General features: G+C 43.5%; 1 protein-coding gene across 1 annotated transcript in view; it reads right to left on the bottom strand.

Annotated features, from left to right (window-relative positions):
* The window catches only part of cep112 (centrosomal protein 112), a 103,264-nt gene that overhangs the window by 15,120 nt on the left and 72,250 nt on the right, over positions 1–15,894 (bottom strand). Inside the window, 1 exon segment of the mRNA XM_085784300.1 lies at positions 9,946–10,095. Coding sequence (XP_085640426.1) covers positions 9,946–10,095 — 150 coding nt within the window.

Below are 15,894 nucleotides of genomic sequence, written 5' to 3'. Positions count from 1 at the left end.
TAGCGAGGCACACGCGCACGCAAGCACCAACAAACACAGCGCTCAGAGCAATCCATGCAGGTATAGGCATGCATTAATATTAACAGCAAAACTTCTAAAAAAAATGTGAGCGCTACACTCGGTGAAACGAGTGCGCGATTCCAGCATTGTATGCAGACAAACATATACACACACACACACACACACACACACACACACACACACACACACACACACACACACACAGAGGCACACACAGACACACCGATGCCTGAGTCATCTTTCCTGGGTGGTCCTCCTGTTCAGATAAGGCAAGCATGTTTCCCTAGGGTGAAGTAAAAGCAACAGAGGGCAGGAAAAAAAGCAAAGAAGAAAGAAGGGAGGGAATAGTGGGAGGAGGAAAAAAGGCCAGGGGCCTCTTTAAACTTGGTGTTTTGTTAGGAGCCGAGCTGCTCTTCATGTGCGGCGGGGCCTTCTATTTGCAGCGTGCTGTCAGAAGTTTCTCCCAAAGTTTGGATTAAAGAGATCCTCTAATGACACTGAGGCTGGACGACTTCAGACAGCAGCAAAAACCTCACACTGCACCGCCTCCAGCCAAGGACACACACACACACACACACACACACAGACAGACACACACATACACACAGACAGACACACACATACACGCACACTGACAAGAAAAAGGGTAAGAACAGATACATACACAAGGGGCACGAAGCACACAGACATACATAAGCAAAGACACAGTATGCGGACTGCGCCCACACACACACACACACCAGCTTTAGTAGAACAAGGCGTTGTGTGTATGTACGTCTACTGATCTAATAGTAAATAATAAAGGAGGTGCTAACCTCAAGGAGAGATGGATGGCCACAGAGATGAGCACAGACTCTCTTTTATCTGCACTTTTATCAAAAGATTGTGGGAAAGGTAAAGAAGTGAGTGCAAGAGAAGCTGGAGGAGGAGGAGGTGGAGGAGGGGGATGAGGAGGGGGAGGAGAGGGAGGAGGAGAGGTCTCCCTCCTGAGGTGTTAGAGAAGAGAAACTTTTGCTTTTGCTTTGCTGTCTGTCTGTCTGTCTGTGTGTAGGAATAAAGAGACATGCTTTAGCAAGTCGACCAGGACAGCCCCTCTGAAAGATATCACTGATATTGGTATGAACTGACTTGCTTTCGGTGCTTTGATGCTTTTCAGCGCTTTTCCCAGAGTTTATTCTGAACTGAAATGGGGAAGATGCTGTGATGGCAGCAGCAGTGTACCTCTTCTGAATGGCAAACAGAGCGGTTATCTCGTCTATTGCAACGCGCGCACATACTATGACGGCGGAGTTATGGAGGCAACCTTTCCTAGCACTGATGAAAATAGTAAGACAATTGCCGCGGTAATGAAGACATGTTGCAACCGAGCTATGCCCACAGGGGGAACACACTGTTCTCTATCTTTCCGTCTCTGTCTCTTTCAGCTGCTGTGAGCTACAGTAGAAAGAGAATAGGAAACAACTCCGTAATATGCACCATATGCCTAGCGCGTGTGTTTGTGTGGGGGGGGCTTACATACATATATTCTGTTTATCAAATACTATATCGTTTAATTGATGTTAAGTTTAGCAAAAGTTACAAACACATTTTGCGGTGTCAAAAAAGTCTTGACAAAGTGTTCTGAAACACAGATCACTCTTCTCGCTCAGGATCGAATGTTCAGAACGAGAGAGAAGCTACCAACAATGTGTCTATCTATACACATTTAACTCAGATTATTTTACAGAATTAGCTGAAGTCAGTTGTCCATCCTGTTGACATCTGACCAGGGCCGTTGTATAGGGGAGAAAGGTGATGATAATTCTAGGGGCCCAGCGCCCAGTAGGGCCCACAAAAACCCCAGTAGTCTAATCTTTGTATGACTGAATTATTCTGCATAAGACCCTGACTAATACTCATAGTAATGCTGCATTAGCATCAAAACAAAGTAGGCTAAATAAAAAATGATAATACATATGTAGTCTAAGAAAAAAAGTGGAAAAGTCAGGGGCCCACTTTAGTTTTCTTTCAGGGGCCCCAGAATTCCTAGCAACGGCCCTGCATATGACCACTGCATTACAATGTAATCTAACAAACAGAATATTGACATTGACACTTATCACTGTGTGACTGTGGAAGAGCAGCAGCTACACATGAACTACACGGTTGAGTCACTGCTCTTGTTAATTCCCAGTATAACAAAACATAGGGAAAAAGGGTTGAGGTTGTTTGTGTGGCACTCGTTACAAGACATTATGATTTCTTTAGAAGTTGGTATTGGAGATGTGGTTTAATGAGTAATTTCCGCTTGTTGTCCTTCAGTAGAGTCTGTCCTCTATGAGCTGTTCTACTTCCCACGTTCCCTCGTAGCATCCTGGAATGTTATCTCTCTCCTACTTCCACCTCCTCTGATATGTGGATCAAACACTGCTGGGAATCTGCCCACAGCCGGAAAAGTCATCAATCAGCCAACACAATGCGCGCACACACACACACACACACACACACACACGCAGACACACACACACGCAGATGCACACGCACTCAAACATTTACGTGGACATGAAGGCATATGGGTGCTTATGCAGATACATAAAGAGCATGAGAGAGTGAAAGTGAGGGAGTTGGATCCATGCCTTCACACATACCTTCTAAAGATCTAAAAAGTCACATTTCCAGTTGGCACCATTGCTAATATACAGCAGAAAACATGTCTGAACTTGAAGTTATGGTGAAGCCTCACTGACAGAACTATCTCCTCCTCAGTTCTTTTAAGATTCAACAGCACAGTTGCCAAACAAGGGACAGGACAAGGAATGTACAAATATGAATCATGACCTATTAAAGTGCATTATTCAGTCAATCTCTGAGTTAAAAACTGCATATTAACTATCTTTGACTTGTGATAGATCTGTTCGATGTCTTCACTGGTTAGTTTTTACTTTGCGTCATTGCCACTTCATACTAGAGAGAATAAAATGCAGTCCTAACAATACTTCTGACTGAATAGTGGGCCCATAACAGTGCCTTTGCATTATAACATATGCAAAGACACTGGTTTAGTTTACTGGGCAGGTAAACCAATGATTTGTCTAAAGGCATTAAAAGGTCTGCATAGAGCTACAGACTGAGTGAGACTGGCAGTAACACACATATGGAGCTGTTTAATTCAGTGTTAATAGTGGAAAACAAAAATCCTAATACTCCTTTTGAGGAAAAAACGAAAATTGTGCTTCGCAAACTTCAGTAAACAATGTGTTCTTCAAGGTTGACATGAAGAACATAGGCATGTGGTTGAAGGATGTGGACGGACACACAAACAAGAAGACAAACACACACACACACACACACACACACACAAGCGATTGAAGCAGCTCTGCAACACAGAGTATCCAGCACACCTGTTCTTGATCCAGTGCTGCCATTCCTTCCCACAGGCAAAGTCATCCTTTCAACCCCCTCAGAAACTAATGCATATATAACTACAGAACTACAGACAAACTGCAGCTGCTACAACTAGCCTCAACCAATGTGTGTGTGTGTGTGTGTGTGTTTGTGTGGCTGTGGCCGTGCGTGTGCGAGCGAGCAGGAAACTTGTCCCTCGTTACTGGTATGCATGCATAAAAAGCAAAGCTCCGGGATCACATGGACTCCATTTAAATTTGACAAAGAATCATACAACCCCACATTGTCTGGTGCACAAAGAAGAGTGCACCTCATGTATTCACTCTCATCCTCAAACAGAAGTGAGACAATGGTCACTGTTGCATTATGTAATGTGTCTGCTGTCACTTCACCCGCAGGGCACCACAACAGACCTACTGCTCTTATGGATAGGACCGGAGGTTACTGCAGGATGGACCTGGATCAAAGGTGTTACACCTCTGCCTGTGTCTGTGTCTGTGTGCATGTGTATATGAAAACACAGGATATATGTGGGTGTGTGTCAGAGAAAGGAACACTATTATAAGATGCAGAAACAAGGGCAACTAACTCAAAGCTGTGTGTTGTGTTTGTGAGTTTGAGGGACAGAAAGACACAGATAAATACTTAGTGAGGAGAAAATAAGCGTGAGAGATAGTGTAGGCCCATGTGTAAGAATGTGACATGAACAATATGTTAAAGGTGCGCGTATGTGTGTGTGTGTGTGCGCGTGTGCGTTGCGTGCGCACGTGTGTACGCGCGTGGCAACATTCGGCAGGCAGAAAGACAGGAAGCACTGCTGTGGGGAGCAGGAACAGCGGTGCTGATCAAAGCCCAGGCGGGTGACACTATGGGCGGAGTGCCATTGTTTATTCACCAGCCACCTCTCCCTTTTGGCAGGGCGAGGTGAGCATGTGTGTGTGTGTGTGTGTGTGTGTGTGTGTGGAGACAGAGTTTGAGACAGAAAGAGTTCGAAGATACAGAGTTGGAGAGAGAGGGTGTGAGAGACGGAGAAGACACAGTGTGTGTGTGTGTGTGTGTGTCTTTGTACCTTTCTCTTGGCAGACTAATGTGGGCTTGAGGTCTGTCAGATTTGGCAGCTGCACATTGCAGGCAAGTGCACACTCACACTCACTCATGTGGCCCCGCACACACACACACAAACGGGACACACTGTGCACATGGCCACATAAACACATCCTGCACTCAACTAATCCCAACACCCTCACTATTAAACTTCACATTCACCTCAAACCCCCTGTGTCTCATCATCATAAGATAAAAAAATAAAAAAAATCCATCCACAAACACGGACACTTCTCTTGGATACCACACGTAGGGAAACAGATGACATCAGGAAGTAGATACTCCTCTAACCCAAACACTGGCCATGTCCCAATGTGCTAGGCTGGCTTCCTCTTCATTGCCCCCCCCCCCCCCCAGTACCTGATATGAATAGACTGGACAGATGAAAGCAAATGTGACACTTTCATCTTGCTTTCACCTTCCACAGTCCTTTGACACTGGGCCGGTTCCAGTGCATTAAAACTGCCCACTCCTGCCTTGCCTACTGTTATGAGATAATTAGTAACCTAAATATAACTGGATCGGAAATAGTGGCCCACGAACTACTCTGACCGCAGCGCCATATGAGAGATCGATCACGGGAAACAGCGGCAGGAGGTCAGGTGAAGGGTTTTACCAAACCTCAGCTTCTTTTACATTTATTCTCCGATATAGCAAAGCAACGAGCCAAAAGTGGCTAAAAAGCTAAAAGAAGAGTTGAATTTCAGCAGTATTAGCAGCACACTCATATTACATGCAGTAATTTGTTTCAGTGCGAATATGAAAAAAATCCCTGATGGAGCTTTAAGTTCATATCAAAAGGTCAAAACAACAAGGCTGCTTGGTTTCCCACTACTGCTCATTAATCTGTATCAGCGTTTTGCTGTAACCAGCCTGTGCACTTTTCTGCAACAGTTTGCAGCAAACGCTTTCATATTCAGTCTATTTGCTATAATACAAACTGAGCAGAGCAGTGCCAATGCAAAGCCAGTGTCCCTGTCTATGGCAACACATGCCAAGCACACACTCAGACACTCATGCCTCCACACACACACACACACACACACACACACACACACACACACACACACACACACACACACCATGCTCCCACGCACACACCACAAAAAATACTCCTCCACCTAAACGTCACTTATACCAAAAACCCCAGATAATGAGCATACTTAACTGTACTGCCGTTGTTCTAAAAAAAGGGGTTTACGAGATACAAAGGCCTCTGCAGTTAACACCGACATTTAAGAAGTCACAAGTACAGTAGAGCCACAGAGGGAGCTAAATTCAGGCTAGAAACGGCAGAACAAGGCTGGCAAGGAAAAAAAAGGGACATCTGATCTGGTGCAGCATGCATTCAGAACAACTGTTTTGGGATTATCCCAATTCAAATGCGCGGCTAACTTTGATGTTATTTTCTTCCCCTCCCATTGTCTGAAGCCCCTCGCTCTCTTCATAATCCGAGCCCTTTGAAGTGAGCAGCATGGAAACAATGTCAGCAGGCGACACACTCCCTCTGATGGCCCACTGACAGCTCTCCGCCATTTCTTTCGGCCTTTTTTTTTCTCTCTCTCTCCCGCTTTCTTCCCTTGTCCGTCTGTTTGCTGTCTCAATCCTCACACTTCCTCCAACCTTTCTTTGCCTCTCCCTTTCTTCCCCTCCATTGTTTACCATCTCACCCGCCTCCCTATCCCCTTTTCTTTCAAGTTTACACCAACTCCATTTTTATTCATTTATTTTTTATGTCTCTTTATTTGCCGTTTGACCAATCTTACCTTCTTCTCCCCCACTGATTCTCCTCTTCCCATCATGTCTGTCCTTTAATAAGCAATTCAACCATTAATTGGAGTCTCATTAGCGGGTGGGTAATACAGCGGGGATCATAATAATGAGGACACATGATAATGGAAACAGAAAGCTTTTGTCCGCTCGCAACACATATGCCAAGGCCTGTGTCTTAACACAGTCTACAACAGGGGAGACCGTGTGTGTGTGTGTGCGTGTCTGTCATGATACAGCTGCATTACAAGAAACAAAGCTATATGCACAAATGTAGCCAGCAACAGTGTCACAGAATCTCCCTTAAAGTGACAATCAAGAACTACACTAAGCACGATGACACAGTGACAGACATTTAACTCTTTGACTGCCAGCCATTCTCACAGCAGCTTCCTCCAGCTTGCCAGGCATTTTCCAGCTTTTTGACTGATTTCCGTAGACCCACCATATATTATGTACTGTTACTACATACACATTCAACCCATCAAAGGAAAGATGAGGGTCTCTAGTTTCCAGAAAAAAAAACTGTTTGTTTCTATCTTGTTCCAGTCTTGTGAAATTGGCGGTTGAATATAGGTTAGTTTAGCCCAAAATGCCATTTTGGCACCAAAATCTTGAGAAAAAGAGGTTTTTGTGTCGACTGTCATTTTCAGGTGAACCAGTACAATTGGCTCCTTTATATTTTGCTTTAGTGATGCCTCAACATCTGTACAGTTGTTCTCTTGTAAACAACAACTAAATCAACACTGACAAATGACTTTTGATGACAAAAGACAAAATATTTAGCTACTGACACACACTACTGCAGCCTTTTTTCCTTCTTTTCTTTGAGTTACAACTTTTTATTTTCTTTTTTTTAGTGTGTGTGCGTACGTGACATGTGCGTGTGTGTGTGCGTGCGTGTGTGTGTCTGTGTGTGTGTGTGTGTGTGTGTGTGTGTGTGTGTGTGTGTGTGTGTGTGTGTGTGTGTGTGTGTGTGCGCGCGCGCGCGCGCGCGCGCGCGGATCAGTTCGACAGGTTTTTGTAGCCGAAACACGGCGCTTTAGATCAGATCCAGCTTCCTCTGGTCAGCAGGCAGCGGTCTCACTCACTCTCTCTGTCTCACACACATCTACACACACACAGCCTACAGCTCTGGCTGACGTCACGTGCCCCCTGTTATATCTATCGCTCTGCTCACAGCCACAGACATGTACCTACGCTCACAACAGACAGACACCATAGCTCTCCTCGTCATGTTCGCCGGCGCCGTCCGTTCCTCATCCACACTAGATCGGGGATTTTCAAGCTGCAATCTGAGTGATTTCTCGCAAAATCTGGCGACTTTCCAAACGCTCTTGACGACTAACGACGAGCGATCAACGGGGTTGTTGTTACTGACGTTTGTGCTTTGTATCACGGAGCTGCACGGAGCTTCGACGAGCTGCCGAGCCGCCATGAGCCCCGCCGCCGCCCCCTAAGCTCTCACCGGCGGCCAGAGTGTCACGGAGCGGCGCCGCTGCAGTCAGACACCCGCACCGCTCCGTAAGGGGGGAAAAACACGCTATAGTTTTTATATCTCTCAATCCAAATGTGTTTTTCTGCACTTTATTTTGATGATACAAGTCTGATCTTCACAGAGGAGTAGGGCAAGACATTCAACATGGCGTTGCCATTAAAAAAACGCTAAGACGAGTTATCTCGTCTTTGGCAGACTACGCTTGGATTCGCTAAGACGAGATAACTCGTCTTTGGCAGTCAAAGAGTTAATGGAATTTTTAATAAAGGAAGAATTATAGTGTAATTTGTACAGTAGTGTGTAAAACTGCATCATCATCAATGATGTTAAAGTTGTTTTTGTCCCACATTTACGTCAAAGGACTGAATGTGAACAGGTAGCTACTCTCTTTAATGAAACAGGAATAAAATATAATTTGAATAAATCCCTCATGACTGAATATCAGTTATTTCTTGTTGACCATTGTGTCACATAAGCATAAAAAGTCAGCTCCTCCTCTGTGATGCTTTTTGTATGTGGTTTTGTGAGTTTATGAATTGCTAAGACAGCGATTCTGAAGAGATCTGTAGTTCTCTATAAACTCTGCTGTGAAGGGTCCGGGCAGATTTGGACCACAGAGCCATCTGCCCTTTACTTCCCATCATGTATTGGTAGCAGTAGCAGTAGAGGGTAGGGTATTTCAGACATTATGTGTGTGTGGAAGGGCTCTGAATAGCCATTTCAGAGCAAACTGCACACTTTTAGGAAAAAACTCCGGTCTGAGTGAAGGGGGTGGGGGGCTACTGGGCCTGGAAGGAGAGGAGATCTAAAGTGAGGCTGAAAGACCTGCCTCCTTACTATATGAGGCAGCTGCAACCACAACCATACAAGGTTGAGTTTGGAAACATGTGCTGATCCCAGACACAACAACTCTTTATTTAGTGAGCCACGCCCAATCAACTGCCATTGTGTCCCAGTGTGGTTGCTAGGGCAGGAGGCAGATTAAAAGATCCTGTTATTCCAAAAGGAGAAATGTGCATAAAGGAGGATGAAGATCACGATAGAGACTGGGGAATAGACGATTGACCACTTTTTTCGAGCGTCTCAATGATGAAACAATGGCACAAGTCAAGTGTGGAAATCTTTCACCACAAGAGAGATTTTTCACATCTAATCTTCAAACTACATTAACTTAAGTAAAACCACTCTATAGATGTTAAAAGAAACAAACAGAAGTGAAAATTAAAGTTTGAAAAGCTAAAAGCTAAAAAAAGGAGCCCAATTGTAAATTCTATCTGTAAAGGGGAATGACAGTAATGATATAGAGAGGCTATGGAGTGGGGTGCAGCAGACAGATTTATAAGGTTCAGCCAGACAAAGAGCACACAAGACACTTAAAGACACTATAGAGTTTGCAACTGGCCATTAAATGACAGAGCGCATGCTCAATATAAACTGTGTCCACGAGTTGACAAAAGAAAAGCGACCCGTGTCTTCTCTATAAAAGCCGGTTCCAGACAAGGCTTTCTGAGGACATAGTTAACTGACCCCCCTCGCCTCCCCAATGAACACCACAGAGACCAATGATAAAAGACAGGAAGTATATAAGACTGCTAGGAGATAAGGAGGACAGGAAGATAAGAAAAGCCGATAAAAAAAAAGTTGCCACCTTGAAGACTGACCAAAGAGCAGCACAGATGCTGCTACAGGTTCAGGTTTTAATCCTCTGTCGGTATATTTACATGCACTACTAGTAAGTCAAAACAGAAACTAAGAAAGTTTATTTATTGTGAAAAATGTCTTTATCAAACAACTGAATAGACCAAGCCACAGTATTACAAGATGTCATTTGTTGTATTTTGTGTAGTTGTTTGTAGGAACAACAACTTTCTTTCTTCCAGATGGTTAATATCTAATTTTAATGCAACTTCGACTAGGTACAGACCGAACTGGGTCACACACTTCTCCAACATTTGATCTAATATGAAAAAAAAGAAACACGTTCTTTCTCACAAGATTGAGCCATTTGGATTTAAAGCTTTTCCCAAACAAACACTGACAATGCAGTAGTAATATTGCTCTTGAACAAAATGGAAAGAGCACAGCAAAGTCATTTAGTTTCTATGTTACTTGATGCATTGTGTGCAGTTGTGATGAAGTGACTGATGTCTTAAGTGTCTGACACTGACCTGAGCGGCCTGATTGGCATGGTGAGTCATTGTCCTCCTCTCCTCATCCCATCGAGTGTTGGCCTCCTCCAGCTGCCTCTTCATCGCCTGCTGCAGACGCACAGCCTCCTCCTTTGAGTCACACGCAGACGTCTGAAGCTCCGCGATTAGCTACGGGTGAGAAGAAAGTGAATGGTTGATTTTAATTTCTAATTTTACCTAATGTACCTACTAGGCCTCATGTGGGCAAAGGAGTGACAGATAATCAGCACAAGTGGCTGATGGACAATTGACCTCTCAGTGTTATATCAACTGAGTTAATCAGCTCTGCTCTGAAGAACTCTTTTCCCCACTGCATGTGTAACCTTTATGTACTCCTTCTTCTGAGCTTATGTATGAAACAAATGATGCGGTAAAACAATCAAAGTGGAGAGAAAACCTGCTGCCAGACGCAAAATGCTAAACAAGTTCGCTAAACAAAGCTCATTTGCTTCATTTCACTGGTCTCACTTGCAAGTGCATTTCATATTTGTCATGGATTTGGGTGGCAGTAACAACCTCTTTAAAACACTGCTTTTCCCAGAGTCTCATGTCTTTTTTGAGACGAGACAGAAAACAGAGAAAGAGAAGAGAGAGGGGTAAAAAAAAAAAATAGACAGGAAGGAAAAAACAACTTCCTTTTTGAAGAGCAGAGTGACTTTGTGTTGGTGAACTTGCGGTGCACACCAAGATGAAAAGGAGCTGCCTCAGCTTTGAAATCCTCCAGTCAAAATTAACATTCTATTTAAGCCACTGTCAGGGAAAGGCTGAGGAAAGATGAGAGACAGTGAAAGAGAGAGGGAGAGGAAGGGAGAGATGGGGAAATAGAAAGAGACAGAGGGGAGGAGGGGGGGGGGGATAATGCTGCTGCTATAGCTTTGGGCTAGACAGATAATTGTTTACCGTGTTCGAACTCTGGAGGACTAGCCCTGCTGGAATCCACAGCACATTGTGTGGGAGTATGGGAGTTAGGGTGGTGCGGGTCGACCACAGAGAGAGAGAGAGGGAGAGAGAGAGAGAGGGAGGGAGAGACAGAGAGGGAGGGAGAGAGAGTGAGATGAGAGGGAGATTAGGCTTATTTTGTCAGTGGGAAAGCCACATGAAAGCAACAAATGGCACGGTATTATGGGAACATCATATCTGGGTGTAATAATTATTTTGCAATATGGATTCCCTGCATCTGCTGGTCCTCAGCCACGGGGCGGTGGCAGCACTCTAAACTACTCAACTCAGCTGTCTGTCTTGTTATTCCTCTACATATACACACACACCACAGCACCTTTTTCTCTGATAGCCAGCCATGCCTTTTTAAGTCTGTAATTGGTCTGGTGAGACTTGTCTATTTTTCCCAGCCTGCGAGCATCTCTGTTCGGGCTAAAGGCAGGCTTACCTCTCCATGAACCTGAGGTAAAAGAAGGGGGAGAAATGAGCAGGTCTGCTGTGTTTATTCCCCCGTTTGTAAACCAAAAAGGTGAATAACTATGGACACAAAAGTAAACAAGTTTTCACACTTGTGGGTGTGAAAACTTGTCAAAACAGTGAGTCCTGGTTCAAGACACTGAACGATTTACTCACACTTTTATGCACACTTTTTTCCAGTGAGGGGAAAATAACATGCATACCATGTACAAGAGCCACAGATTAACTGATGAATTAATAACTAGTATCAGCTTTACCAAAGAAAAATCACTAAATAAAGTACTATGTGATTTTCTGATAGTGATGAGCAACTTCATACAGTAGCTGATGTAAATATGCGTTTACTCGCACAAACTTTGATTGAATGCACTGATGAATTTTTGGCCACTTGGAGGCAGCACAGCAAGATGTTAACATGCTGACGTATTATCACCTTATTAAGTTGTTAAGTGTTGGCAAACAGTTGCCTGTTTACACATGTTTTGCAGCTAAATGGTGAGCTATGTTCACCAGCTAGTTGCTAACTTTGTTTCTGGGGCTGTGAAGGTACTGTGGTGAGCAGTGGATTTATAGACCTGTATTGCTTAACCCTCCTGTTGTCCTTCTGGGTCAAATTGACCCAATCTACTGTATTTCCTTCCTCCATCCTTCCTTCTTTCCACAATCCTTTTTCCCTTCCTTCCTTCCTTCCTTCCTTCCTTCCATCCTTCCTCTTTACTTCTTCTTCCTCTCCTCCAATTGACCTGATCTGTTCCCTATGTACCTCCATCTTTATTTCCTTCCCTTTTCCCTTCCTTCTTACCTCCCTTCTTCTTCCTTCCTTGAATGAATCTGTTCCCTCCCTCCATCTTTCTTTCCTTCCTTTTTCCCTTTCTTCTTTCCACAATCCTTTTTCCCTCCCTTCCTTCCTTCCCTTCGTCCTTACTTCTTCTTCTTGACTCAATTGACCCAATCTATTCCTTCCCTCCTTCTATTTTTCCTTCATTTTTCCCTTCCTTCTGTCCTCTCATCTTTCCCTTTGTCCTTCCTTCCTTCTTTCCCTTCGTCCTTCCTTCCTTGACCCAGGAGGACAACAGGAGGGTTAAGCAGTTCAAAATGATTTGTCTGGAAACACCGGTGAAATTGCTGAGACCCGACAGTGAATTAAAAAAATAAAAATGCTTTAAAAATATATATATTAAAATGAGACTACGGAGTCAAATGATCATCTGTGACTTTATCACCATTTGACCCCGTTCCATATTTATGGATATCATATATATGTGGTCATATATGTGACCTTTCATTCGCTGTCAATATAAATATATAGATTATAGCTGTTTTAACAGTAAATTAAATAGCCTGAAGTATAAACAGTAAGTGGGATACACTAATATTTTCAAGTATTTTTTAACACAGGACTTTATCAAAAGGAACAAATATTGTAACAGATCGTATTGGTTAATACAGGTCTAAAGGGTCACATGGAAGCCGTGTTTGTGGAAGTTAACAACCAGTATTGCGCTGAAATAAATGAGATATATTTGCATATGGAGTGAACTTTAACCTTTTTTTTTTAAAAGAACATGGTACTTCTCATGCACTGTGCCTCCCATGGTAAATTCCCTCCACCTCCTACCCACTCCCACGGTGGACGGTCAGGGATAAAGTAATGATCTCCCACCAGTACCACAGCTACCACCCACTGTAGCCTGATCATTAAGTGGGGGAAGAGAGCAGCCCCGTTCAGTTCACAGGTCACCCAGGAGGACCACTCGCAGCTAGACGCTTAACACACAGGATTATATTGGAGAGACACTAATTAGGAGAGCCTCTGTATGTGTGTGTGGCAGTGAAAGAGAGACAAAAGCATAGAGGTAATGTGAAAAACTGAGGGGATGCGTGTGCATAAACATATACCCTTATGTGGTGCGTCTCCAGTCCCGCAGGATAATGTATGGCGTGGTATGTTTTTAATTGGGCTATTAGCCATGCAGCTGAGCTCAAGAGCGATGCCCCCTGTCAGACACTGAGGGGTTAACAACTGGGGTTAGCCTTTGAGGTTCAAAGGCCTCTTGTTTACATTTGCCTGAGTTGCCCCAAGGGGTAGGTAACATAAACCCCTCCGTTCCACCTTTACCTTTTAAAACAAAGCTGCCCAAGCCCACGACAAATAGCCTGCATTAATCATCACGCATATTAATATATTTGCAAAGATGCCCACACCATCAGCATAATCTTCTATACACTTCAACAAAAGGTGTTGAATTTGGCGCACAGAGATAGATGTGTCTTTAATGTCAGAGAGTGTTGTTTGTTGAACCCGTGCCAGCTCTGTGTCCCTAAAAACAGGATGAGAAGGATTAATCACTTGTTGCTGTATGTGTATGTGGTGGCGTACCGCACTGCCAAAGCGGGCAAACATAGCTGAACTTTCGCACAGCATCCGACTTCTTTTGAAGTTGAGCATTGTGTAACCTAATAAGCTACCGTTTTCTCACAACATCTGCTTGTCAACCCCGCTTTCAACTCTGTGCCTCTGCCAGCCGGCCCAAAATGGGGGGATTTAAAGAGGAGAAGAAAGAAAGAAAAACAACAAAAACCCCTTCTTTGAATCTCCTCTTTGGGTAACGAGGTGCAATTACGGCCAAATGAGTGTGATATTTTAGCCTGCTACATAATCAAGAAGACAACTCTTTTCTCTATAATGTAAACACTACTTAGGGTGTTTTGGGTCTTTTAAACTGACGAGGTAAAAGACATTTTTGCTGGATGACAGTGTGTCCTAAAAAGTTATATTCCTGGTTAGAGAGTGGATATATATTTTAAAAGAGCTAGGTCTGAGACAAGCAGTAATGTTAAACATATGGCCATCAATTAGAAAGATTTTAAGAGTGTGGCCAAATAACACTATGACAGGAAGTAGTATTAAAGGAGAACTATGCAAAGTCTGGTCACTTTTCTGCTGTTTTGCTAACCCTCCTCCTGGCCATGTGCATTTGTTTACAACGAAGCCGGCCAGAAATAACTCAATAGAGCCGTATATAACATTATATATCATATGCAATGTTACGTGTATATTTGTGTAGTCTTATCTGTCATAAACAAGAGATTACAAGTTACAGGGTGCGTTTGTGTCGTGGTGCCGCAGAGACGAGAGCTGGGACACCGGGGCGGCGGCGCTGATCGTGCAAGGTTGTTTTTTGGCCAAGAGATGCTAAGTGGAAGGCAGAGAGCCTCCGTTCTCCCTGTAACAAGTTACAAGTCATTTATTAAACCATCACAATTACTCCAAAGTTATTTAATTAAGGTAAAAATGTAGCATAGGTAAGCTAAAAATCCTGCTTAGTTCCTCTTTAAAAACGGGTGAGGCAAGAGAGTGTGACGGAGAGGAGAATACTCCTGACAAAAATGTGACGTAAAAAGTGTGAGAAATATAATTAGATTTATTTTAAGGTCAATTTACACTTCAAGATGCTACAGAGGCTACTTGAGCAGGCTCAGTAGCTCCCATCAAAGAACTACAGAGCACATCAGGGCAATGGGGACTACAGCGATCACACAGAGAGCTGGGCTGCTCGCGGTCTCTACATGTTCTCTATGATGCATGGAGTGGGCTAACGCAGAGCTCCGTTAACTCTTCCTTTTGAGAAACTGGGCAAATTTTCATTTTGTAGTGTATCTTATCTTTTTCCCCTTGCACACCTCCACATCACAGTTTTGTGTCACTGATATTAGTTGCAGGGTTACAACATATTAGTACTAGTTTGCAATGATGCTATGACATTTTAGTGGTCTTAATTCTGTAAGTGAATGATAAATCACCTCCAACAAAGAGGATATTGATGTAAATAATGGAACAACTCAGTGCAAGAATGCAGCATTAATCTGGGTGCATCCTCTTTAATATACAGCACAAAGCATTCCAAGTGCAAGCTATTGCAGTACAAGTTGGCACTACAGAGTACCTCAAGCAGTGAGTGGATTTTAAAGCAGCAATAATTGATTTTTGGCCACTTGGGGGCAGCTGAACAAGCTGTAAACACAACACTGATATAATAACTTAACGCTAGCAAATTGTTGCCTATCAACACATTTAGAGACACTTTACATAATCTGTAGTCATGTCTTTAGCCACCTTATGAATGTAAGTAAGTGTAATATTATCTTCCTTCCAGCTCACTATGGGCAATCTCTTCAAGGGCAAATAGCTAATAAACTGTCCCGACTTCACACGATTCTGTTCAAGCTGAACGGTAAAGTTTTTGAAGCAGTCATCTATGGACAGAGATAATAAGAAACGTACAAGAGTAAAGCCAGACAAGATGTGCTTACTGTAATACAAGCTCCTCTGTTTTATGTGTGGATTTATGTGTCTGAACTTTGCGCAAACCTCATGCCAGATATGGGATGTGTACGTGCACCTTGTTGTGCGCTTCTGCATATCTGCTTAAGGGGTAAAGGGCAGGGAGGCTTGCTAGGCGTTCAAGAGTGTGTGAGTGAGTGTGTGTGTGTGTATTTTCATGCGTTTCC

This window comes from Trachurus japonicus, chromosome 8 (assembly GCF_045865225.1).
Source record: "Trachurus japonicus isolate A0001 chromosome 8, Traja_1.0".
Taxonomy (NCBI): Eukaryota; Metazoa; Chordata; class Actinopteri; order Carangiformes; family Carangidae; genus Trachurus; species Trachurus japonicus.
Note: the sequence above shows the minus strand (reverse complement) of the source record. Positions and strands in the feature narration are given on the sequence as shown.